This window comes from Anolis sagrei, chromosome 2 (genome assembly GCF_037176765.1).
Source record: "Anolis sagrei isolate rAnoSag1 chromosome 2, rAnoSag1.mat, whole genome shotgun sequence".
In the NCBI taxonomy this organism is placed as follows: Eukaryota; Metazoa; Chordata; class Lepidosauria; order Squamata; family Dactyloidae; genus Anolis; species Anolis sagrei.
Window position 1 is genome coordinate 20001166 of NC_090022.1, and position 24554 is coordinate 20025719.

At 42.2% G+C, this 24554-nt stretch overlaps 2 protein-coding genes across 3 annotated transcripts; both read left to right on the forward strand.

The window, feature by feature from the left end:
* Positions 1–2277: 2277 nt before the first annotated feature.
* On the forward strand, positions 2278–10484 carry LOC132765217 (zinc finger protein 501-like). The gene is made up of 3 exons (XM_067464755.1): positions 2278–2311; positions 6302–6424; positions 7702–10484. Exons 1-3 carry the CDS (start codon positions 2278–2280, stop codon positions 8499–8501), a joined length of 957 nt encoding a protein of 318 aa, XP_067320856.1. The 3' UTR covers positions 8502–10484.
* A 2210-nt stretch (positions 10485–12694) lies between these two features.
* Positions 12695–23623, forward strand: LOC132765210 (zinc finger protein 345-like). 2 transcript variants are annotated; one of them, XM_060759437.2, is made up of 5 exons: positions 12695–13072; positions 18641–18767; positions 19517–19630; positions 19998–21179; positions 22912–23623. In XM_060759437.2, exons 1-5 carry the CDS (start codon positions 12971–12973, stop codon positions 23097–23099), a joined length of 1713 nt encoding a protein of 570 aa, XP_060615420.2. In that variant the 5' UTR covers positions 12695–12970; the 3' UTR covers positions 23100–23623. The 2 variants fall into 2 exon arrangements, with proteins under 2 accessions (XP_060615420.2, XP_060615421.2); XM_060759438.2 differs by having other exon boundaries at positions 19520–19630.
* The last annotated feature ends 931 nt before the right edge of the window (positions 23624–24554 follow it).

Here is a 24554-nt window from a genome sequence, read left to right on the forward strand (position 1 = left end):
AAGTCCCTGGAGGGGGAGGCAGTGTGTGTTTGAAGAGTTTGCAGGAAAGAGAGAGACAGAAACACTTTGGAAGGATTTGTGGATTTGCACTGCATTCACACAGACAGGTAAAGGAAGTGGATTATCAAAACGTTTCCAAAATATACAGCAAGGGAATGGTTTCTTCCTTTAACCCCCAAATCTGGATTGAATCCTAAAATCCATAATAATAATTATATTTATTTATGTATTATTTTGTTCTCCCACTAAATGGCTAATAATTGCTCTTTGTGTATTTTTGGGAATGGGAAACAAAATAAGACCAACATCTCTTAAAATTAAAGGACAAGAATTAAGAACATGTAAAATGGAAAAAAGGTATTTCAGAGATGATGATGATGATGATGATATTTATGTCATGCTTTTCTTTCCTGATGGAGACCTAGAAAGAGGCCCACAAACACTTCTTGGATATTTTTTTGGGGTGTGGGTAAGTACAACTATTGATATTATGGATAAGGGGATCCCTACTGAACAGAGTTGCCTTTTACTGATTTGGGCCATTTGTTGCTGTGGTTATTATTATTACTGTCATCATCACCATCATCTAACCCAGTGGTCCTCAACCTGTGGGTCCCCAGGTGTTTGGCCTACAACTTCGAAATCCCAACCAATTTACCAGCGGTTAGGATTTCTGGAAATAGAAGGCCAAAAACATCTGGGGACCCACAGGTTGAGAACCACTGATCTAATTATTCAGAACATTGTTTCAAGACTCATTTAACTATCTCTGCAGTACTCCAGACTCTTGGACATTGGTTCTCACAGACTTTCACTTACAATCTGTGTGGATTCACTTCACTTCACTTCACTCACTCTGGACCGTTCTCTGACCTACAAGAAGCACTGCCTGAACATCAAACAAAAAGTGGGTGCTAGAAACAATATCATACGAAAGCTGACTGGCACAACCTGGGGATCACAACCAGATACAGTGAAGACATCTGCCCTTGCGCTATGCTACTCTGCTGCTGAGTACGCATGCCCAGTGTGGAACACATCTCGCCACACTAAAACAGTGGATGTGGCTCTTAATGAGACATGCCGCATTATCACAGGGTATCTGCGCCCTACACCACTGGAGAAATTACACTGCTTAGCCAGTATTGCACCACCTGACAAGGACCAAGGCAGAGACATCTCCAGCTCATCCCTTGTTTGGGTATCAGCCAGCACGTCAATGACTTAAATCAAGACATAGTTTTCTTAGATCTACAGAGACACTCGCTGGAACACCTCAGCAAGCGAGAGTTCAAAAGTGGCAGGCTCAAACCCAGCACCTCAATCTGTGGGTGATACCAGATGAGAGACTCCCCCCTGGGCACACAGAAGACTGGGCAACTTGGAAGGCGCTGAACAGGCTGCGCTCTGGCACCACGAGATGCAGAGCCAATCTTAATGGGGCTACAGGGTGGAATCCACAGCATGCGAGTGTGGAGAAGAGCAAACCACTGACCACCTACTGCAATGCAACCTGAGCCCTGCCACATGCACAATGGAGGACCTTCTTGCAGCAACACCAGAGGCACTCCAAGTGGCCAGATACTGGTCAAAGGACATTTAATCCACTATCAAGTTTGCAAAATCTGTGGTTTTTAAAATCTGTTTGTTTGTTTTGTTCTACAATACAATGTTCTGGTTGCGGATGACACGATAAATAAATAAATAAATAAATACTTCACTTCACTTTATTTCTTAATTAGCCGCTCTCCACCAAGGTGCTCCGAGCGACTTACAATCTAAAATAGCATTTGCACAATATAAAAGCATTCAACAGAAAAACATTCAACAGATTCCTCAGTCTCCAATTTTAAAGAGTTCCAATTTTTATGCTTGACCCCCTTTTACTACTCCTGAGATCTGAACTAGAGTTTGGGAACAGGTTAGAGAACCTGTACAGAGGAAGCAACCCAGAGGGCCCTTCCACACAACCATATAACCCAGAATATCAAGGCAGAAATCCCACAATATATGCTTTGAACTGGGTTATCTGACTCCACACTGCCATATATTCCAATCCAAAGCAGATATTGTGGGATTTTATTCAGGTGTGTGGAAGGGGCTATAGTATTTATTTATTTATTTATTTATTTATTTAAAAGTTTTGTATGCTGACCTTCTCACCTCTCTTGAGGGACTCAGACCGGTTTCCAACCATAATATCACATACAATCAATAAAACATCATAATACATATTACAGTAAAACATTAAAACAGCAATTACAATCAATAACTATAATGGTCAGCCAAATGGAGCTTGGCTGTCCATTTGGTAGGTGTCTGGGAGTCTTTCTGCCCTTCAATTTATGAGTGTGATTTAGAAATTACAGTGGCCATGATTGTTTAACAACAGACTACTTTAAACAGCCAGCTTCTTTTCACTCTGACCCCAGAAACCATGATATACTGAGCTGAAGAACCCTTCACAACTACAGACTGTAGTTGTGAGGACTTATTCAGCTCAGTATATCATGGTTTCTGGGGTAAGACCTAAATATTAACAGAGCACCTTTTATGCTTAAAGTAAAGAATTGTAGCGTGTACTGTATAGCTTATTTTCCTTCTAGTTTCATAACTTTGCCCTCTTAGTTTATTTCTCAATTTGTTTTACTCTCTGGAGGCCCAGGTGCTTTTGCATAATTAAAACTTGTGTGCCAGCTGTGCCCGTACCTTGAAAAGATAGATCTGGCCATGGTAGTCCAGAATGGTGGTTACGTTGAGAATGGATTACTGCATTGCATTCTCCGTGGGGCTGACTTTGAAGACATTCTGGAAATTACAACTACAATGTTCCATTCCAGGACCACCCGCAATAAGTGAAAATCCACGAAATAGGGACGCTATATTAATTTTAATATTTATACATTATTTTAGCATAATGTATAAACATTAAAATTAATATAGTGTCCCTATTTTGCATTTTTTTTACCCGCACTTCCTTACTCTTGCCTCCTGCGCCTCTGGCTTCTGAACTTCTGGGGTCTGCAGAGTCCAGAGAGGCAGGCCTTACCGCTCTCATCTCTAGCCTCTGCACTTCCGGGGTTTGCAGAGGCCAGAGAGGCAGGTCTTTCCCACCGCGCCTCTGGCCGCCGCTCTGTTGAGTCTGCAGAGGTCAAGGAGGGTGGAGGGAGTCCCGGCCTGCACGCAAGCCTCCGAGTCCCATTGTATGTAATCTACAGAACCACTAAGAAAACCCAACAAATGCTACGTTCAGCAAAGTACAAGAAGGATACTCTCATGTCTCCAGGAGTCTACTGGATACCATGCAGCTGTGAACAAATCTACATAGGGACCACCAAACACAGCAGCATTGCCCAAACATGAATCAAGGAACATGAAAGGCACTGCAGACTACTTCAACCTGAAGTTAGTCATAGCAGAGCACCCGATGAACCAACCTGGACACAGCATATTATTTGAGAACACAGAAATGCTGGACCACTCTAACAGCTACCATGTCATACTACACAGAAACCATTGAAATACACATGAAGCATGTGGACAATTTCAACAAAAAGGAGGAAACCATGAAAATGAACAAAATCTAGCTACTAGTATTAAAAAACCTCTAAAAGGATTGGTAATCATGGACAATGAATTTTGGATTGCGATTCCAGTTACGAGATGCATGGGATTATTATTGGTGGCCCAATAATTTGTATTGTATATGTGTTTTATGCTTTTAAACTGAATACTGTTTTTTAAGTGTTGTAAACCGCAATGAGTCGCCGACTTAGGCTGAGATATTAGCGGTATACAAGCGCATAAATAAATAAATAAATAAATAAAAATTGTAACAGCAAATAAAGAACAACAAACACAGAGGAATTCCGGACAAGAAAGAATCAGGGACAGCTAATCACCTCTCAACAATGGGAGAAAGAGAAAGATTCCTCTTATACAAAGCCTCTCTTAAAAGCAGATATTCCCAGATGCCTGTCCAGCTGTCAACACACTTTCCTCTCTTTTAGCAAAGTAGCCAGGGAAGGAGGTGAGAATTCCCCACACACAATGAGTCTTTTTCCTTCTCTGTGGCAGTGGTTCCCAACTTTTGGTCACACAGGTGTTTCCCACAATTCCTAAAAGCTGGTAAGCTGGCTGAGATTTCTGGGAGTTGAAGTCCAAAACACCTGGAATAACAAAAATTGGGAACCACTGCTCTATGGGATGTATACATGGGTGTTTCTCTTTATTTGCCATTTCAGACTCTTTCCAGGAGATCTACTCGGAACCACCATTGTACAGACTTTTTTTCCATGTCAGGAGCGACTTGAGAAACTGCAAGTCGCTTCTAGTGTGAGAGAATTGGCTGTCTGCAAGACATTGCCCAGGGGGCACCCAGATGTTTTACCGTCCTGTGGGAGGCTTCTCTCATGTTCCCACATGAGGAGCTGGAGCTGACATACAGGAGCTCACCCCACTCCCCAGATTCGAACCACTGACTTTTCAGTCAACAGTCCTGTCGGCACAAGGGTTTAACCCAGTGGTCCTTAGCCTGGGATTCCCAGATGTTTTTGGCCTACAATTCACCAGCAGTCCTAACAGCTGGTAAACTGGCTGGGATTTCTGGGAGTTGTAGGCCAAAAACATCTGGGGACCCAAGGTTGAGACGCTCTGGTTTAACCCATTGCACCACCAGAGGCTCCTATTGTCCAGGTGAAAAAAACGTTTGAGACCACCACTCAAATCTATTTTTCCTTCCTCCTTTATCTGCCAATTGCCAGGGAAAGGGCCCCTGGCAGGGAAAGGGAACATGAGGTCTTCCAAATGGTGCAGGACATCAGCTTTCATTGGGCACAGTCAGCTTTCCTCAGCTCAGCTGTGGTGAAAGTTCTTGTTTCAGAACATCTGGGCGGGCCAGAAGTTCCTCATTTGTGGCCTACAAGTAAAAGCAACTTCCTTTTCCATCCTTTTTCCTATGGAAGGCATTTTCTGAATGTTGACATGTCTTTCAAATGGAGCTTCAGGTTACACACCAGAGATTACCCAACTACTTAAAAATGTTTATACTAGTTGTCTTTGTGAAAACTTAAACTGAAAGCATATTAACACTAGAGATTCCATTTTTTTCTTAATTTTAGTAAAAATTTGACCTGTCAGGTTCTAAAAGGACATTTGCAGGTTGATAAGCCAGAAACCCTTTCTTTATATGTTTGTTACAGGATTTTATTTTTAAATGTCTGTATATGTCTCTTTAATGTGTAACCTAATACTGCATTCAGTATGTAGCTTCCAACTTCTCCTCACAGGTTACATCAATATAATCTCCAGCCAACTTCCAGAAAATGTAACTTCAGTCCTGTAACTTGACATGAGACTTTACTGTACTAGTTGAAACAAAGAAATGTTTATTTATGAATTCTTATGCACATGAAGCATATTTGTTACACAGTACTTTACTTCAGTTCCACTTGGATATTGTTACATCTGTCTTTTACTTTTGAGAATACATAAAACTGTTACTATATATTGTTGAAGGCTTTCATGGCCGGAATCCATGGGTTGCCATAGATGCAGGCGAAACGTCAGGAGAAAAATTGCCTCCAGAACATGGCCATATAGCCCGGAAAAACCTACAACAACCCATGTTACTATATAATTTTCAGAACAGTTTAACTTATGTCAACTTGGTTGACATAAGTTAAACTGTTGTGAAAATTATATAGTAACAGTCTTTCAAATATAATTCCTCCTCAGCCTTCAGACTGGATAACTTATATCTTATAGTCACTTCTTTTTCATCAATAGTCTGACTGTAAACGTAGTCGCAAAGGACTCTCTCTCTTAATTACAGAGGACTTAGACTCACATTAGTCTCCCTTTTTTACTTCAGTATCACAATTGAAGGCAACCTCTTATACAAGGATCTTATTCCCTCTAGCTTCCAGACTAGAGTCTGACTCAAAATGGTCCCTTTTTCACTTCAGTATCACAATCGTAGACCCAAACTCAAACTAGAAAATGTTCCCTCTTTTTTTTAGTTAGCTCCGCCCCTTTTCTGCTAGCCACTCTAAAATGGATACGTTTTTACTGCAGAGGCTAGGCAACCATGGTGATGCATCGATCAATCAGATGTAGCAAACTCCTGTCTATCCATGCTATAATATCCACATTAATAAACATAGACAAAACCTCCATTATAATTATTTTCCGTTACACGGGGCTCCCCCCTAAAAAACCAAAACAAAGCAATCTTCTTGGAGGTGCATGGAATGAATCTGTCAGTTTGATGACATATCTTGATATTTTCTTCTTTCTCAAGGAGGCATTCTACTCCCCAAACCTGAACTCATCTCCTGGTTGGAACAAGGGAAAGAGCCATGGGTGCAAGATCTGCGGGAACTGAATGAAATTGAGAACGTCAACACTTACTCAGGTGAGAGAGGTGAGCGAGCCATCCCAACAAAGGCTCTTAGGAACACTGATCCCTCATTTTTAAAATACTGGGATTCTCTGTTATGCCTATAAAACAGTGGTTCTCAACCTGTGGGTCCCCAGATGTTTTGGCCTTCAACTCCCAGAAATCCTAACAGCTGGTAAACTGGCTGGGATTTCTGGGAGTTGTAGGCCTAAATCATAGAGTTGGGTTTTAGAGTTGCTCTAAAATCATAGAGTTGGAAGAGACTCAAAGGGCCACCCAGTCCAACCTCATTCTGCCAGGCAGGAATACACAACCAAAGAGCCCTCAATAGATGGCCATCCATCCTGCTTTAAAACCTCCAGAGAAGGAAACTCAACCACATCCCTGTTCAGCATATTCCATTGCCAAACAGCTTTAACTGTCCTTCAATTTGAATCCATTTCTCCTTATCCTAGTCTCCAAAACAGCAGAAAGTAAGCTTGTCCCTTTCTCAATGTGACATCCTTTCAAATATTTAAACATGGTTACCATTTTGTTGCCTATGTTGACATAGCAAGTACAGTCATCCCTCCACATTCACTGGCGTTAGGGGCACAGGGTCCCCGTAAAAGTGAAAAATAGCAAATAAAGAAATTAGTAATGTTTTAAACTGGAAGAATTTCTATCTAAGCATTTCTGAGTCCTCCAGCATGACTCTGCAGACAATCTTTGTAGACACCATTGATTGTCTTGGAAAACTAGAGAAGTGTGCATTCTAGACATCTCTAGGTCCTCTAGCATGACTGGACAAACGTAGGAGTCTGGAAGACCTACAGATTACTAGAGAGAACATTTTAAATCAGATATTTCAATAAGCAAATCTGCAAAGTCAAAATCACAGATGTGAAGTTTCCCCACTGGCAGTGATGTCTTCCTTATTGAGCATGCGCAATTACCATTAATTAAGTACTTGCGAAGATTCGTAAGTTATGTTAAGTTCTGAAATTTTCACCACCCAAAATTTGGAAAGACTTTAACAACAAAGTGCCAGCACTCCCTATTTTTGGAAGGAGTTTAGAACCATTTTTAATCAATCACACATGCCTAGCAGTTGCACCATCAGGATGGCAGATATGAGTGTGGAAAAAAACTTGAAGTCTTCCCCTTCACATTGATGTAGGTTTCATATATGTGTGTTCACTAAAAAGTTTACCACGAGTAACCCTGTATTGTTTAAGAAATCCCTAGTGCTATTTCAGTTTCCTACATAGATTGGCCATAGAGTCATGCAACATGCTTTGCTCTGCTTCTTCTCCCCACAGGTGAATATAGGAAGAAGCATCCCCACATAGTCCATGGAAGAAATCCTGTTCAGAAATCCAAGGGTGTAAAATGCTCTGGAAAGAAATTATATAAATGCCCGGAATGCCAGATATGTTTTGCTGATGCAGCAGGTCTCCGGTCCCACCGGAGGGTCCACAGGAGAGAGAAACCTTGTCAATGTGTGGAATGTGGGAAGTGCTTTCCTTGGAAATCCGAACTCTGGAGGCACGAGAGAGTTCACACGGGAGAGAAACCATATCAATGCTCTGAGTGTGGAGACACTTTTGGTTGGAAGTCGCACCTTGTGAGGCACAAGAAGAGCCACCGGGGTCTCCAGGACGGAGACAAACCATTTCAATGCAGGGAGTGTGGGAACCGTTACACCCGGAACGAAAATCTCATCATCCACGAAAGAACCCACACGGGCGAGAGACCCTACAAATGTCTGGAATGTGGGAAGTGTTTTTTCCGATCCGCAATTTTTGTCCGGCACCAGAAGCTTCACATGGAAGAGAAACCATACAGTTGTTTACAGTGTGGGAAGTGTTTTGTTCGTAAATCCTGTCTAATAAAGCATGAGAAAGCCCATGAAGAAAAGGAATACTATCAGTGCTTGGAGTGTGGGAAGAATTTTGTTCGTAAATCCTGTCTTTTGAAACATATGAGAGTCCACACAGGAAAGAAGCCTTATCAATGCTTGGAGTGTGGGGAATGTTTTGCTGTTTCTTCAGCCTTGGGAAGACACAAAAGAGTCCACATTGGAGAAGAAGGGGGGTGCTATGAGACAGTGACTATCTAGTGCTGAACTCATTTGTGAATTACGGTCAATGTTTTTGATGCAACACTTTTTTTCCCCTAGTAAGTTCTGCTTAAGTTGTGTATCAAGAATATTCAGAATCAAAATGCATATGGGTTGTTGTAGATTTTTTGGGTTGTATGGCCATGCTCTAGAAGCATTCTTTCCTGACATTTTGTCTGCATCTATGGCAGGCATGTCATAAGAACTTTTTAAAACATTAAATAGGTTCTTTTATTCCGCTTTCAGCGAGACAGGTTGCATTAGGCACTTTCAGAGAAAGAAGTAGACACAAACTCCAGTACTGGGTTTTGTAATAATTATATTGGTTGCATAGACAAAGGGGGATATTTATTTTATTTTATTTTATTTACAACATTTCTACCCCGCTCTAATTGTTTCTTGTCTGGAGTTCCCCTATGTTTTAGTGTTGTTACAATTTTAGAGTTTTTTAAAAATACTGGCAGCCAGATTATGTTCATTTTCATGGTCTCCTCCTTTCTGTTGAAATTGTCCACATGCTTGTGGATTTCAATGGCTTCTCTGTGTAGTCCGACATGGTGGTTGTGAGAGTGCTCCACCATTTCTTGTTCTCAAACAATATGCTGTGTCCAGGTTGGTTCATCAGGTGCTCTGCTCTGGTTGACTTCTCTGGTTGAAGTAGTCCGCAGTGCCTTTCATGTTCCTTGATTCATGTTTGGGCAATTCTGCGTTTGGTGGTCCCTATGTAGACTTGTCCACAGCTGAATGGTATATGGTAGACTCCTGCAGAGGTGAGAGGATCCCACTTGTCCTTTGCTGAACATAGCATTTGTTGGATTTTCTTACTGGGTCTGTAAATAGCTTGCATGTTGTATTTCCTCATCAGCTTCCCTATGTGTTCAGTGGTTCTCTTGATGTTTGGTAAGAACACTTTTCCTCTGGGTGGATCTTTGTCTTTACTCTCGTGGCTTGTTCTCGATCTTGCAGCTCTTCTGATGTTTCTGGTGGAGTATGAATTGACCTGTAAACCGTCTACCATGCAGCTGTGGACACCTAAAAACTGTCAGGCCATGAAATGCTAATCAAGGTGGCCAGTTGAAACTTTCACACCTTCCGCCAACAGACAAGAGTTCTTTCTCCCACCCTGGACATTCCACAGATATATAAATCCCACTTGCCTAGTTTCCAACAAACCTCACAACCTCTGAGGATGCCTACCATAGATGCAGGTGAAATGTCAGGAGAGAATGCTTCTAGAGCATGGCCATACAGCCCAAAAAACCTACAACAACCCAGTGATTCTGGCCATAGAAGCCTTGGACAACAAAATGCATATGTCTTCTTTGGGAAATTAATTATTATGAGTTTGGGAAAAAAATCCATTTTTTATGTTTAATGGGGTACAATGATTTCAATTAAATAAACACTGTTACCTTAACGAAGGAAAAAAACCCTCCATTTTTCTTTAAGGCTCCATAAATCAAGATCTTAGTAAAGTTAATTTAGCTCGATTACCTTTATAAGAGTTGGATCAGGAAACATACCACATCAAATGAACTTCACTTGGCCAATCAAAGAACTTAAACATAATAAAGCTCCAGGTTTGGATGACTTTAATGATAAATTCTGTAAATGTTTCTCTTTTTTTCAGCTACTGCTATTTTTATTTCAATTTTGGGAGGGGAGGAAATATTTGATGTTTCCATTTAGTCAGAATATTCTTGTTGTTGTTGAGTCTCTTCGAAACATTTCTGGATTAATTGAGACCCTAAATGGGCCTTCCAGGTGTTTTGGACTTTAACTCCCATAATTCCTAACAGCCTGCCGGCTGTTAGGAATTGTGGGAGTTGAAGTCCAAAACACCTGGAGGGCCCAAGTTTGCCCATGCTTGCCCTAAGGTGAATTTACCGTGGGATTTTCCGAAGCTGAAAGAAAAAGTTTTGTGGCTGAGTCTGTTCTCCAGAGTTTTCCAACATTAAAATCCTGATGTCTTTCTGCACAGTTTTCCAAATTGTGTGTTGCCTGTAATCCCTAGGTGTGTCACCTGAAAAATATTCCCCCCCCCCCCCCCCTCCCACTGCTTCAAACAGAGGCAGCGAGGAGGAGGAAGAAGGGTTTTGATGATCGCTTGGCTGGGAAACAGCCAGAGGGATTTCTCCAACCTTTCTGTTCTTCTGAAAATATCCCAACAGGATTAAGGAAAGGTGATGGACTCTGGACTACATCTGGTTACTTTTTATAAAGGAATGTATACATTTTCTATAAGAAACTAGCTGTGCCCTGCCACGCGTTGCTGTGGCCTATAGTAAAACTTATCAGAGTTGAGGTAGATATCTGGACTATTATGAAAGAGAGGTCCCTACCTATTCCTTCCCCCTTTTCCTCCCCCTTTCTCTCCTTTCTTCCTTCTCTACCTCTTTCTTTCTTTCCTTCTTTCACTACTTGGTTTCATCCTTCTCTCTTTCCTTCATTCCCTCCCCCTTTCTTCCTTTGCCTTTCTTCCCTCCCTGTTTGCTTCCTTCTTTCTCTTTTTATTTCCTTTTATTTCACCACCATCATAACAATAACAATAATGCAATGCATTGCCTCTGGGACCTGACACTTCTCCCATTCCCCCTAAAAGGGTCTCATAGGAACAATAGCATCATCATCATAATAATAGAAATAACAACCTTTACCCGCCACGTGTTGCTGTGGCCAACCTTCCCTCTTTCTCTCCTTCTTTCCCTCCCTCCCTCCCTCCCTCCCTCCCTCCCTCCTTCCTTCCTTCCTTCCTTCCTTCCTTCCTTCCTTCCTTCCTATCTTCCCTTCTCCTCTTCTTTCTCTATCTCTTTCCTTCCTTCCCCCTTTTTCTTTCTCTTCTGCTGTCTCTCTTTTCTTTCCTTCCATCTTTCCTTTTCTTTCCTTTTCTTCTTCCTCTAACTTTCCTTCCTTCCCCCTTTTTCTTTACCTCCCTTTCTCTTTCTTCCTTCTTTCCTTCCTTCCTGTCTTTCCTAGATTTTGTTGTGTTGTTGTGTTGTTTTTCATTTTGAGTAGATATGTTTGTACCTTGTGGGTTGTGTTATGGGCACAGGGATTTTAGTTAAGTTTCGTTGGGGGATTTTGAGTTTTGTTGTTTTGCCGTTTTGTGAGTGTGTTGTTTTGTTGTTTTTCATTTTGAGTAGGTATGTTTGTACCTTGTGGGTTGTGTTATGGGCACGGGGATTTTGGTTAAGTTTCGTTGGGTTTTTTTGAGTTTTGTTGTTTTGCCGTTTTGTGAGTGTGTTGTTGTGTTGTTTTTCATTTTGAGTAGATATGTTTGTACCTTGTGGGTTGTGTTATGGGCATGGGAATTTTGGTTAAGTTTCGTTGGGGGTTTTTTGAGTTTTGTTTCCTCGTTGGATGCCCCTAACAAATTTATATATATAGATAGATACAGTACATGGAAAGTTACACAGAAAGTCAAGGAAAGTAGATACAATGTATTGAAGGGTTATAAATGATAATGCCTTTTTTGGTTTAAGCTGCCTCTAATACGCACTCACTCTTCGATGCTTCGGAATTGAAAACGTCATAAAAGTTTTTAAAAAATAATATAATGGCTTTGGAGTCTCTTCTAAGCAAAGTCTACCTCCTCTATAGGTTTTTAGACAATAGCAGGATGGCCATCTGTCAGGAGTGCTTTGATTGTGTCCCTCCTGCATGGCTTTGGAGTCTCTTCTAAGTAGAGTCTAACCTTCTCTAGAGGTTTTTGAACAATGGCAGGATGGCCATCTGTCAGGAGTGCTTTGATTGTGCCCTTCCTGCATATGGACTGCATGGCTTTGGAGTCTCTTCTAAGCAGAGTCTACCTTCTCTGGAGGTTTTTAAACAATGGCAGAATGGCCATCTGTCAGGAGTGCTTTGATTGTGTCCCTCCCTGCATATGGACTGCATGGCTATGAAGTCTCTTCTAAGCAGAGTCTACCTTCTCTGGAGTTTTTTAAACAATGGCAGGATGACCATCTGGCAGGAGTGCTTTGATTGTATCCCTCCTGCATATGGACTGCATGGCATTGGAGTCTCTTCTAAGCAGAGTCTACCTTCTCTGGAGGTTTTTAAACAATAGTAGGATGGCCATAAGGCAGGAGTGCTTTGATTGTGCACTTCCTGCATATGGACTTGCATGGCTTTAGAGTCTCTTCTAAGCAGAGTCTACCTCTTCTATAGGTTTTTAAACGATAGCAGGATGGCCATCTGTCAGGTGTGCTTTGATTTTGCCCTCCCTGCATATGGACTTGCATGGCTTTGGAGTCTCTTCTAAGCAGAGTCTACCTTCTCTAGGTTTTTAAACAATGGCAGGATGGCCATCTGTCGGGAGTGCTTTGATTGTGCCCAGTCTATGAAAATGGTAGAAAAGGACTACGGTTCCCAGGAGCGACTAGGCTTTTTGCTTCCAGGAGTCATAAAACGTCCCGGCGTTCTATTGGCTCAGCTGGGAGAAGCAGCTCGCTGATTGGCTAAGACGCATAATGGCTGGAAAGGAGGAGGGCGGAGTCTCAGGAGCACAGAAGCCCCAGGACTGGAGAGGCTTGAGTTGCAAAGGGCAAGGAGCTGAATCTCCTTCAATGCAGGTAAATGGGGGGAAAGGAAAGTGACAAGAAGGTATGGGGCTTGGGAGAAGAAGGGAATTGGGGGTTGAAGGTGTTTTTGACATGCTGATCAGAACTTGGGCAAAGCAGAGGTGGCTCTTCCCTTTGTCTGCTGGAGTCCCTGGACCTGTTTCCCCCCATTCAAGGCGTTCTCCTTAAAAATGCAAATACAAAAGAAATAGGAAAAGGGGGAAAGCACAAATAGAAAGGGAAAAGAGCAGTTATGACCTCTTACAAATGGTGGAGAGGGAAATAAAAGTCAAGTTTGGGTAGAGGCACTCCATCAACCTTCTTTGGAGGTTTTTGAATCAGAGGGTGGATGGCCATCTGTAGGGAGTGATTAGCTGGTGTCTTCCTGAATGTTTAGAATGGGGTTGGAACTGGTTGGCCCTTGAGGATCTCTTGCAACTCTATGAGATTCATGTGCTTAGACACACAGACACAATATAATAATATAGAGAAATAATAACATTCTAATGTAATTATACTAATATATATATTATTTATTTATTTATTTATTTTTTAAAAAGTTTTGTATACCGGCCTTCTCACCTCTCTTGAGGGACTCAGACCGGTTTCCAACCATAATATCACATACAATCAATAAAACATCATAATACGTATTACAGTAAAACATTAAAACAGCAATTACAAGCAATAACTATAATAGTCACTTGTCACACTAAAATCGTTGCTCATCATCCTCCATCCATATCTCAGGGTGTTGGCTCACTCATCGAATGCCTGTCTCCATAACCAAGTCTTCACCTGTTTCCTAAATGTCAGGATAGACGGGGCGGTTCTCATCTCCAGTGGGAGAGAGTTCCAGAGTCGAGGGGCCACCACCGAGAAGGCCCTGTCCCTCGTCCCCACCAGACGCGCTTGCGAGGCCGGTGGGACTGAGAGCAGGGCCTCTCCAGACGATCTTAATAATCTTGATGGTTCATAGGGGAAAATACGTTCGGATGTTGTAATATAATATATATCATATATACTACAACTTATGATATGATATAGTACAACACACACACACACACACACACACACATATATATATATTGGTATAATAATATAGTGCAATATAATAATATAATTGTATATTATATATTACCTGTAGTATTACTAATAATATTGTAGTATAGTGGTATAGTATAGTATAGTACTATATCAAACTAATATTGTGCTGTGCTAATAATATAATATATTGCATATACTATACATATAATATTGATAATAATATAATGTAATACATAATATTAATAGTAATACAAAATGATATATAATAATATTGTAATATAGTAATACTAATATATTAAATATAACTACTGATAATATATAATATGTAATGATACACTGTTTTATTATTGTATATTTGTATATTTTAAGTTGTAATGTTTTTGATTGTGAGCCGCTTTGAGTCTCCGTATGGAGAGATAAAGCAGGATATATATATCTTTATCTATCTATCTATCTATCTATCTATCTATCTATATGCTGCCCTGGAGACTAGGACGCAAAACAATGGCTTCAAACTACAAGAGAGGAGATTCCATCTGAACATTAGGAAGAACTTCCTGACTGTGAGAGCCGTTCAGCAGTGGAACTCTCTGCCCTGGGGTGTGGTGGAGGCTCCTTCTTTGGAAGCTTTTAAAGAGAGGCTGAATGGCCATCTATTGGGGGTGCATTGAATGCAGGTTTTCTGCTTCTTGGCAGGGTGTTGGACTGGATGGCCCATAAGGCCTCTTCCAACTCTATGATTCTATATATATATATATATATATATATATATATATATATATGGTGTGTATGTGTGTGTTTGTCTGTGTGTCAAAGTATGTATGTGTGTCATGAATGTATGTTGGTTGATATCACACACACATATATACAAATATTGTAAGTGGATGTGTGTCAAAGTATGTACTTTGGCACACATGCATTATGTATAGTATATATATGCTTCTACAAGGCTTGATGTATCTTGACCAAACTTGGCTCACATACCTTTCATTGTCCTTCAATAATTGAAAGGTTTGAACTAAAAAACAAACACCCTTTTTGGGCCCAGAGCAGAGGGAAACAAAAGGAATAAAGTGGATTGGCTGTGCCTAGGTGAAGTGGCCCTCTGTCATGTAACGAGGAAAGTAAAGGAGCAAAGCGGCTAGTTTGCACTAAGTGAGATGTGTATTTATGAGTATATGTGTGTGCACACATGCATACACACACACATATATTTACACACACACACACACACATATGGTGGTCTTTGCTTCTTCCAGCACACTGACATTCATCCGCTTATCTTCCCAAGAGATTTGCAGGATTTTTCAGAGGCAGCGCTGATGGAATCGTTCCAGGAGTTGCATGTGATGTCTGTAGACAGTCCACGTCTCACAGCCGTATATATATTGTTGGGAGGACAATAGCTCTATAAACAAGCACCTTGGTATCCCTACGGATGTCCTGGTCCTCAAACATTCTCTGCTTTATTTGGAAAAATGCTGCACTTGCAGAGCTCAGGCGGTGTTGTATTTCGGTGTCGATGTTGACTTTGGTGGAGAGGTGGCTGCCAAGGTAGTGGAAGTAGTCAACGTTTTCTAATGTTACACCATTAAGCTATATCTCTGGCATTGGAAAGGGATTGGCCGGTGACTGCTGGAAGAGCACTTTGGTTTTCTCAATGTTTGGTGACAGGCCAAGCTTCTTGTATGCTTCTGCAAAGGTGTGTAGAGTGGCTTGTAGATCTTCTTCTGAATGCACACAGATGACGTTGTCATCAGCATACTGGAGTTCTCTATTTATTTATTTATTTGATGCATTTATTAACCGCCATTCTCAGCCCTTTAGGGCGACTCATGGCGGTGTACAATACACATAAAAGACAGTTTACAAAGAGGCCAATTACACAACATATAAACTATATAACAATTACAGACTACACTAAAAATCCGCTTCGTCTCATAGTGGAATCATAACCCGTCTCATATTCCTAGTTCCATTCCAGTCGTCTTTACCACATTGTTATAGCACTTAATTAAATGCCCTCTCGAACAGCCATGTCTTAAGGTTTCTTCGGAAGGACATGAGGGAGGGCGCCTGCCTGATGTCTGCCGGGAGGGTGTTCCACAGCCGGGGGGCCACCACCGACAAGGCCCTTTCCCTCGTCCCCGCCAGACGTGCCTGTGAGGCAGGCGGGACCGAGAGAAGGGCCTCCCCAGACGATCTCAAGGTCCTCGTGGGCTCGTAGGCCAAGATGCGGTCCGAAAGGTATTTTGGGCCGGAACCGTTTAGGGCTTTGTAGGCCAAAACCAGCACCTTGAATTGGGTCCGGTAGCAGATCGGCAGCCAGTGGAGCTGGGACAACAAGGGCGTTGTGTGCTCCCTGCCACCCGCTCCAGTTAGTAGATGTTGTTGTAACCTTGGTTTTGGGTTACAGTCTGCTGAGGTTAAACAGCTTGCCATCTGTCCAATAGATGATTTCCACTCCGGTGGGAAGCTTCCCATCAACAAGATGAAGTATCATAGCGATGAAGATGGAAAATAAGGTTGGGGCAATAACTCATCCCTGTTTGACACCAGATTCCACCTTAAATGGGTCACTTTGGGAGCCATTGCTGTCCAAGACTGTTGCTGAGAATCTACTCTGTGTGTGTGTGTGTATGTATGTGCATATATGTGTGTGTGTGTGCGCGCGTGTGCCTGTGTATGTATATATATGTATAGATGGGTGTGTGTGTGTATATATAGAGAGAGAGAGAGAGAGAGGTAAAGGTTGTCTCCTGACACTAAATCCAGTCATTTCCGACTTTGGAGGTTGGTGCTCATCTCCATTTCTAAGCCGAAGAGTGGTGTTGTCCATAGACACCTCCAAGGTCATGTGACCAGCATGAGTGCATGGGACGCTGTTACCTTCCTGCTGGAGTTGTACCTATTGATCTACTCACATTTGCATGTTTTCAAACTGCTAAGTTGGCAGAAGCTGGGGCTGACAGCGGAAGCTCACGCTGCTCCCCGGATTCAAACCTGCGACGTTTCGGTCAACAAGATCAGCAGATGAGCGGTTTAACCCACTGCGGCACTGGGGGCTCTCTATATATAGTGTCCATGTACTCTGGGTATATCTCTACATTATAGAATGAATGCACATTAACCCCACTTTAATTGCCATGGGTCAATGCTATGGAATTATTGGAGCTGTAGTTTTACAAGGTCTTTAGCCTTCTTTGTCACAGAATGTTGATGCCTCACCAAAGTACCACATCCCAGAATTCCATAGCATCGAACCACAGCTGTTAAAGCGGTGAAAGACTGCCTTCATTCAACAGTGTAGATGCATCCATGCCACATATAAAACAACAAACAAAAGCAGCCATTAAAATTGATTGACTCTCCCTGCAGTGCATATTTCTTATCCATGGATCCAGTGCTTTGCTGCAGCATCTGGATCTGAGAACCCAGAGTTCTTGGCTGCCTAACTGTAGCATTAAGTGTGAGAGAAAATGAAATTGACTGATGTACATACTTTGCCTTGGCGCTGCAGCGCTATAAAATCCCGGCTTGGAGGCATACATCCTCATGATTTTTACATGTAAGTTTCGCCACACTGGCTTCTCTTTCTAACTCAAATGGGGCTTGTGGCACCTTAAAGATGAAAGTCAGTTTCTGTGGATTAGAGCTCCCTTCCATTGATCAATTCCTTCGTCCCTTTGCCTGCTGCTGATGACAACATCGTAATAATAATAAAAATCTCTGCAATATCATAAAACCCACCACTGCAGTGGTGCAAAGAAACAAATATGGAAGCCATGATTCCTTAGGATTTATTTCCAGGCAGAAAATACTTCAATCTTCTCTCTAACAAGACCATAAAAGAACATGTGCCACCATTATGTTGCATGCATCTCTTTGTTGCTCCTGTGTGTCTACTCTCAAAGATATTCAAATATTTACCTGTTTTGATTGTAAGATCCTCTTGGATGGTGCCTAAGATTTGTGTCTACAAAGTGTCATAATGTGGGTGCATCTGCACTATAGAATTAATGCAGTTTGATACCACTTTAATTGCCATGGCTCAGTGCTATAGATTAGAATGATGGGGTCTGTAATTTGAAAAGATAGAGAAAGCTAAAGACCTTGTAAAACTGCAAATCTCAGGATTCTGTAGCATTGAGCCATGGCAGCTAAAGTGCTGTCAAACTGCATTAAATCTACAGTGTAGATGCACTTCCAGTTGAGACTGAAATAGTCTCCCAGGACAAACATAATTCTTGAGAGAACCTCCACAGATATTATATCCACAGATGTTATGAGAGCCGTTCAGTAGTGGAACTCTCTGCCTCGGAGTGTGGTGGAAGCTCCTTCTTTGGAAGCTTTTAAACAGAGGCTGGATGGCCATCTGTCTGGGGTGCTCTGAATACAATATTCCTGTTTTTTGGCAAGGGGTTGGACTGGATGGCCCATGAGGTCTTTTTCAACTCTATGATTCTATGAAATGATTTCAACGTACACAACAACAGTGGCGTTTGGACATGGTTTTTCTTCTTCTTGTCTCAGAGCCTAGTGACCTTTGAAGATGTGGCTGTTTATTTTACAAAGGAGGAATGGGCTTTGCTGGATCCTAACCAACGAGCTTTGTACAAGGAGGTCGTGATAGAGAATTACGGGAATCTCACTTTGCTGGGTGAGAAAATGCCTCTTTTAATTTCATAAATGGTGTGACTTCTCTGCTTACTGGATGTCATGAGAGCTTTATTCCAAAACATGGCATATGCATCTTTCAAATAAATCCTATCCTATAGTTACTTACTTAGGCAATCCCTCGTAGATCGAAAATGGTCTTCCAGATTAGTGTCTTGGTGGTGGGAGGGTCTGTAGCCCTATTCTTGATCCACATGTTGTCTCACAGTGAGGACATCGGTTTCCAGGCGAAAGGCGGTCCTGGTCAGGGTTGGCTTGGCGTGCCTTCTGCTTGGCACATTTCTCCCTTTTGCCCTCCATTCATGCCCCTTCGAATTCTGGTCAAAGGACATTTAATAGAATGCCAACTTTGCAAACTTTGTGAGTTTTTTTAAATGCAATATAACTATTTGGTTCACTCCTGACCTGATAAATAAACCAAACTACAAATCTCAGTATTTCATAGTATTGAATCACGGTAGTTAAACTGGATTAATTCTACAATATAGATCAGGCATGGGCAAACTTAACTTCCACGATTCCTAACAGGTTACTGGTTGTTGGGTATTGTGTAAGTTGAAGTCCAAAACACCTGGAGGGCCCACATTTGTGCATAGCTGGTGTAGATACATCCTTGGTTGCTTTGGGAAAGATGGTGTTACTGGAAATGTTGTGCTCTTGGTTTGATCCAACAGAAATCTTCTTGCATCCTTTTGAAATTCCATTGATACCTATTCTTTCCTTTTTCTGGAGAAGGAATTCCAGCTCCAAAGCCTGGGCTTGTCTTACGTCTGGAACAAGGGGAGGACCCTTGTGTGCCAGAGGCTCATGCCTTTGATGGAAGGAAAATCTTTGACACCAGCAAAGGTAAGGCTTTGTGGCTTTACAATTTATTTGCAGTTGTTTTGGAATAATAATAATAATAATAATAATAATAATAATAATAACAACAACTTTATTTTTATACCCCGCCAACCATCTCCCCAAGGGGACTCGGGGCGGCTTACAAAGTACAAGCCCAACAATTACAAATAAAACACAATCAATTAAAAACATCAGATAAAATATAAAAACAATCACAATTGTAAACAACATCAAAATAATATGGCTGAGCGCAAAAATCAAGTAGGCAGGGCTGGGAATAGTCATCCCATATTTTAATGCTGTTGATATGAATTGTAACAGCATCGGTTTTGTTTTACTGATCATTTCCCTCTCTGCTTGTCCATTGCAGATAACCCTCGGAAAAAGCACTTATGTACTGTGTGTGGCAAACGTTTTACTCAGAAACCAAACCTAACCAGACACATCAGAATCCACACGGGAGAGAAGCCATACAAATGCCTGGAGTGTGGCAAATGCTTTGGTTGCCATTCGCACCTCATGAGCCACCAAATCGTCCACACTGGTGAAAAACCCTACAAATGCTTGGTGTGCGATAAATACTTTGGCCGCAAAGCCCACCTTGCCAGGCACCAAGGAATCTATGCAGGGGAGACACCCTATAAATGCTTGGACTGCGGGAAGCATTTCGCTTGCCAGTCACAGCTTGTGATTCACCGCAGGTATCACACAGGGGAGAAGCCATATAAATGCTTGGAGTGTGGGAAATGTTTTGCCGACCCATCCGCCCTGGTGAGCCACAAGAGAATCCATGCGGTGGAGAGGTCTCATAAGTGCCTGGAGTGTGGCAAGAGTTTTGTCCAACAGTCCCACCTTTTGAAACATCGGCGAGTCCACACTGGGGAGAAACCGTACCAGTGTCCAGAGTGTGGAAAATGTTTTGCTGATCGCTCCGTCTTTGCCAAACACCAGAGGGTCCATACTGGAGAGCGACCTTATAAGTGTGCAGAGTGCGGAAAGACATTTGCCCGCCAAGAACACCTTGGAAGCCACCAGAGAGTTCACACTGGGGAGAAACCCTATAAATGCTTGGTGTGTGGGAAAACCTTTGCCCGCCAGTCCCATGTCGTGAGCCACCAGAGAGTCCACACTGGGGAGAAACCGTGCAAGTGCCTGGAGTGTGGCAAATGTTTTTCTGAACGCTCGACATTTGTGCGGCACCAGAGGACACACACGGGAGAGAAGCCCTATCGTTGCTTGGATTGTGGAAAATGTTTTGGCTCCCCGTCCCACCTCACAAGGCATCACAGGCGGCACACAGGTGAGAAGCCGCACCGGTGCTTGGAGTGTGGAAAAGCCTTTGCCGATCGCTCAGCTTTCGTGAAGCACCAGCGGGTCCACACAGGCGAGAAGCCCTACAAGTGCACTGAGTGTGGGAGATGCTTCGCCAACCGGACACATCTTGTTACCCACCAGCGGGTCCACACAGGAGAAAAACCCTATGCCTGTCTAGAATGTGGGAAAAAATTCAGCGCAAATAGAAGTCTCATTCACCATCAGAGGCAACACATAGGTGAGCAAACTTTGGCCCTCCAGGTGTTTTGGACTTCACTTCCCACAATTCCTAACAGCTGGTTAGCTGTTAAGCCGAGGGTGAGATATGCAACAGTTACTGGTAAATTTCAAAATAAAAATAGATACCAATATAATTACATCAATTGAGGCATCAGTAGGTTAAATGTTTTTGAATATTTGCATAAAACTGTAATTTAAGATAAGATAATAATATAATAATAACAGTAATAAATAGAGTAAAATAATAAATGTTATAATAATAGAGAAAAATAATAAATCTAATACAAATAGAGAAAAATAATAAATGTAATAATAATAATAATTAATAATAATAATAGTAAAATAATGTTGGAGATCTTGGAGTCCTCGTGGACAACAAGTTAAACATGAGCCAACAATGTGATGTGGCGGCAAAAAAAGCCAATGGGATTTTGGCCTGCATTAATAGGAGCATAGTGTCTAGATCTAGGGAAAGTAATGCTACCCCTCTATTCTGCTCTGGTTAGACCACACCTGGAATATTGTGTCCAATTCTGGCCACCACAATTCAAAAGAGATATTGACAAGCTGGAATGTGTCCAGACGAGGGCAACTAAAATGATCAAGGGTCTGGAGAACAAGCCCTATGAGGAGCGGCTTAAGGAGCTGGGCATGTTTAGCCTGAAGAAGAGAAGGCTGAGAGGAGATATGATAGCCATGTATAAATATGTGAGAGGAAGCCACAGGGAGGAATGAGCAAGCTTGTTTTCTGCTTCCCTGGAGACTAGGACACAGAACAATGGCTTCAAACTACAAGAGAGGAGATTCCATCTGAACATGAGGAAGAACTTCCTGACTGTGAGAGCCGTTCAGCAGTGGAACTCTCTGCCCTGGAGTGTGGTGGAGGCTCCTTCTTTGGAAGCTTTTAAACAGGGGCTGGATAGCCATCTGTCAGGGGTGATTTGAATTCAGTATTCCTGCTTCTTGGCAGGGGGTTGGACTGGATGGCCCTTGAGGTCTCTTCCAACTCTTTGATTCTATGATTCTATGAATGTAAATGTAATAATAGTAAATAGAGTAAAATAATAAATGTAATAGTAATAATAATAATAATAACTCAGTAAAATAATAAATACATTTTTTGAGGACAGAATTACAGATTTTGATGTGATCTGTTTATCAGTCGAAGGTGCAGAGGAAGGGGAGTTCTAGTACTGCCTTTGGGAGCTGGCCACCTCTGGCTGCCATCACTATTTTCCCACGCAGGGATTCAAAAAGGCCAAAAGCAGTAGAGAGGTCAGCACTTCTTTTAAGTTCTCACCTAATCTCTCACCTTTCACAATGATCCGTTTTTGATAAGATTCAAGATACAGCACTTACACAGACCCATGGATACATCAACTTAAGTTTGTGGGTCGATGTTGTTTACTAACATTTCTAAACATTTTTTTTTCATGTCAGGAGCGACTTGAAAAACTACAAGTGTGGTGCTGGTGTGATAGAATTGGCTGTCTGCAAGGATGTTGCCCAGGGGATGCCTGGATGTTTTACCAGGCTTCTCTCATGTCCCCCCATGGGAAGCTGGAACTGACAGACAGGAGCTCACCCCACTCACTGGATTTGAACTGCTGACCTTTTGGTCAGCAGTCCTGCCAGCACAAGGGTTTAACCCATTGCACACCGAGGGCTCCTAAACTTCATGCATGAGTATATACGGTAATGCCATTTCTGAATCTTGTTTCTTCCTCCAGGCTATCCTCTGTCTCAATGTGTGGAGAACATTTTGTTGACCAGTCAAACTTTGTGTGACACTGGAGAAGCTGCTAAGGAAAAGAAACTGTATGAATGGCTCTCAGCTGGCAAATGGCTTGCTCTTCAAGGCTCCCTGGCTCACAAGGAAGGAGTCCACACAGAAGGGAAGACTTTGGGCACATCCTGAAAACAGTGGTGCATCGATTGAAGAGACCATGCTGGTGCATTTTAAGTCCATTGGTCTTAATGACACTAAGACAGACACGGGCTTCTTTGAGCAAATTTTGAAAATTGTTGCAGTTTTCAGATGTCATTACTTGGATACTGACTTTGATATTCAAAGCATGATTGCTTTAGATGTTGTTATAAGCTAGTACTACATTTGTGGGTCTGACTTTTGCAAATTTGATTATTCACAAATTTGATTAAAATGTCATCTCTAGGAATCCCTAGGTCTTCCAGTGCAATTCTATGATCGGCTTTCAGAAAGATTTTCTCTCAGAAAAAAAGAAAAATATTATTTTATTCATGGTTTTTCACTTTCACAGGGGTCCTGTCCTCTAACCTTCGTGAATATGAAAGACTGACTAGAAGATGCTATTGCATGACTATTCCCAAATAATACATTTCACTCCTTTTCATCTGTTGAACTGTAAAGAGTGCTACATGTCAGCAATAAAGTGCTAGTGTTTTTGCATGCATGGTTATTTACATATGCTCAAAATCTCCATACCTCTGCACAGTAGTTGTCAGATTTAGTCAAATCATGATACCCTTGCATGTTATCTAGAAAATATATTTCAAATGCTGTTATTGTTGCATGCCAGCTATCAATTAGTAAGGTAGTCCGCTGACATTAACTCCAGTCATGTCTGACTCTGGGGTGTGGTGCTCATCTCCATTTCTAAGCCGAAGAGCCAGCGTTGTCCGTAGACATCTCCAAGGTCATGTGGCCAGCATGACTGCATGGAGCGCCGTTACCTTCCCACCGGAGCTGTACCTATTGATCTACTCACATTTGCATGTTTTCGAACTGCTAGGTTGGCAGAAGCTAGGGCTGACAGCGGAAGCTCACGCCGCTCCCCGGAAGCGAACCTGCGACCTTTCGATCAACAAGCTCAGCAGCTCAGTGCTTTAACCCACTGCGCCACCGGGGGCTCCTATCAATGAGTAGTGCTTATGAAATATTTGCAGGTAATTATTGGGCAATCATGTGGTGTCTACAAAATTTCTAGCACACAGAGCCCCGGGTTAAAACACTGAGCTGCAGAACTTGCTGACCAAACAGTCAGCGGTTCGAATCCGGGGAACAGGGTGAGCTCCTGCTGTTAACCCCAGCTTCTGCCAACCTAGCAGTTCGAAAACATGCAAATGTGAGTAGATCAATAGCTCCAGCAGGAAGGTAACGGTGCTCCCTGCAGTCATGCCAGCCACATTACCTTGGAGGTGTCTACGGATAGCGCCAGCTTTTCGGCTTAGAAATGGAGATGAGCACCACTCTCCAGAGTTGGACACGACTAGATTTAATGTCAAGGGGAAATGTCAGGAGAGAATGCTTCTAGAATATGGCCATATAGCCTGAAAAACCTATAACAGCCCAGTGATTCCGGCCATGAAAGACTTCGACAACACAATATATGAT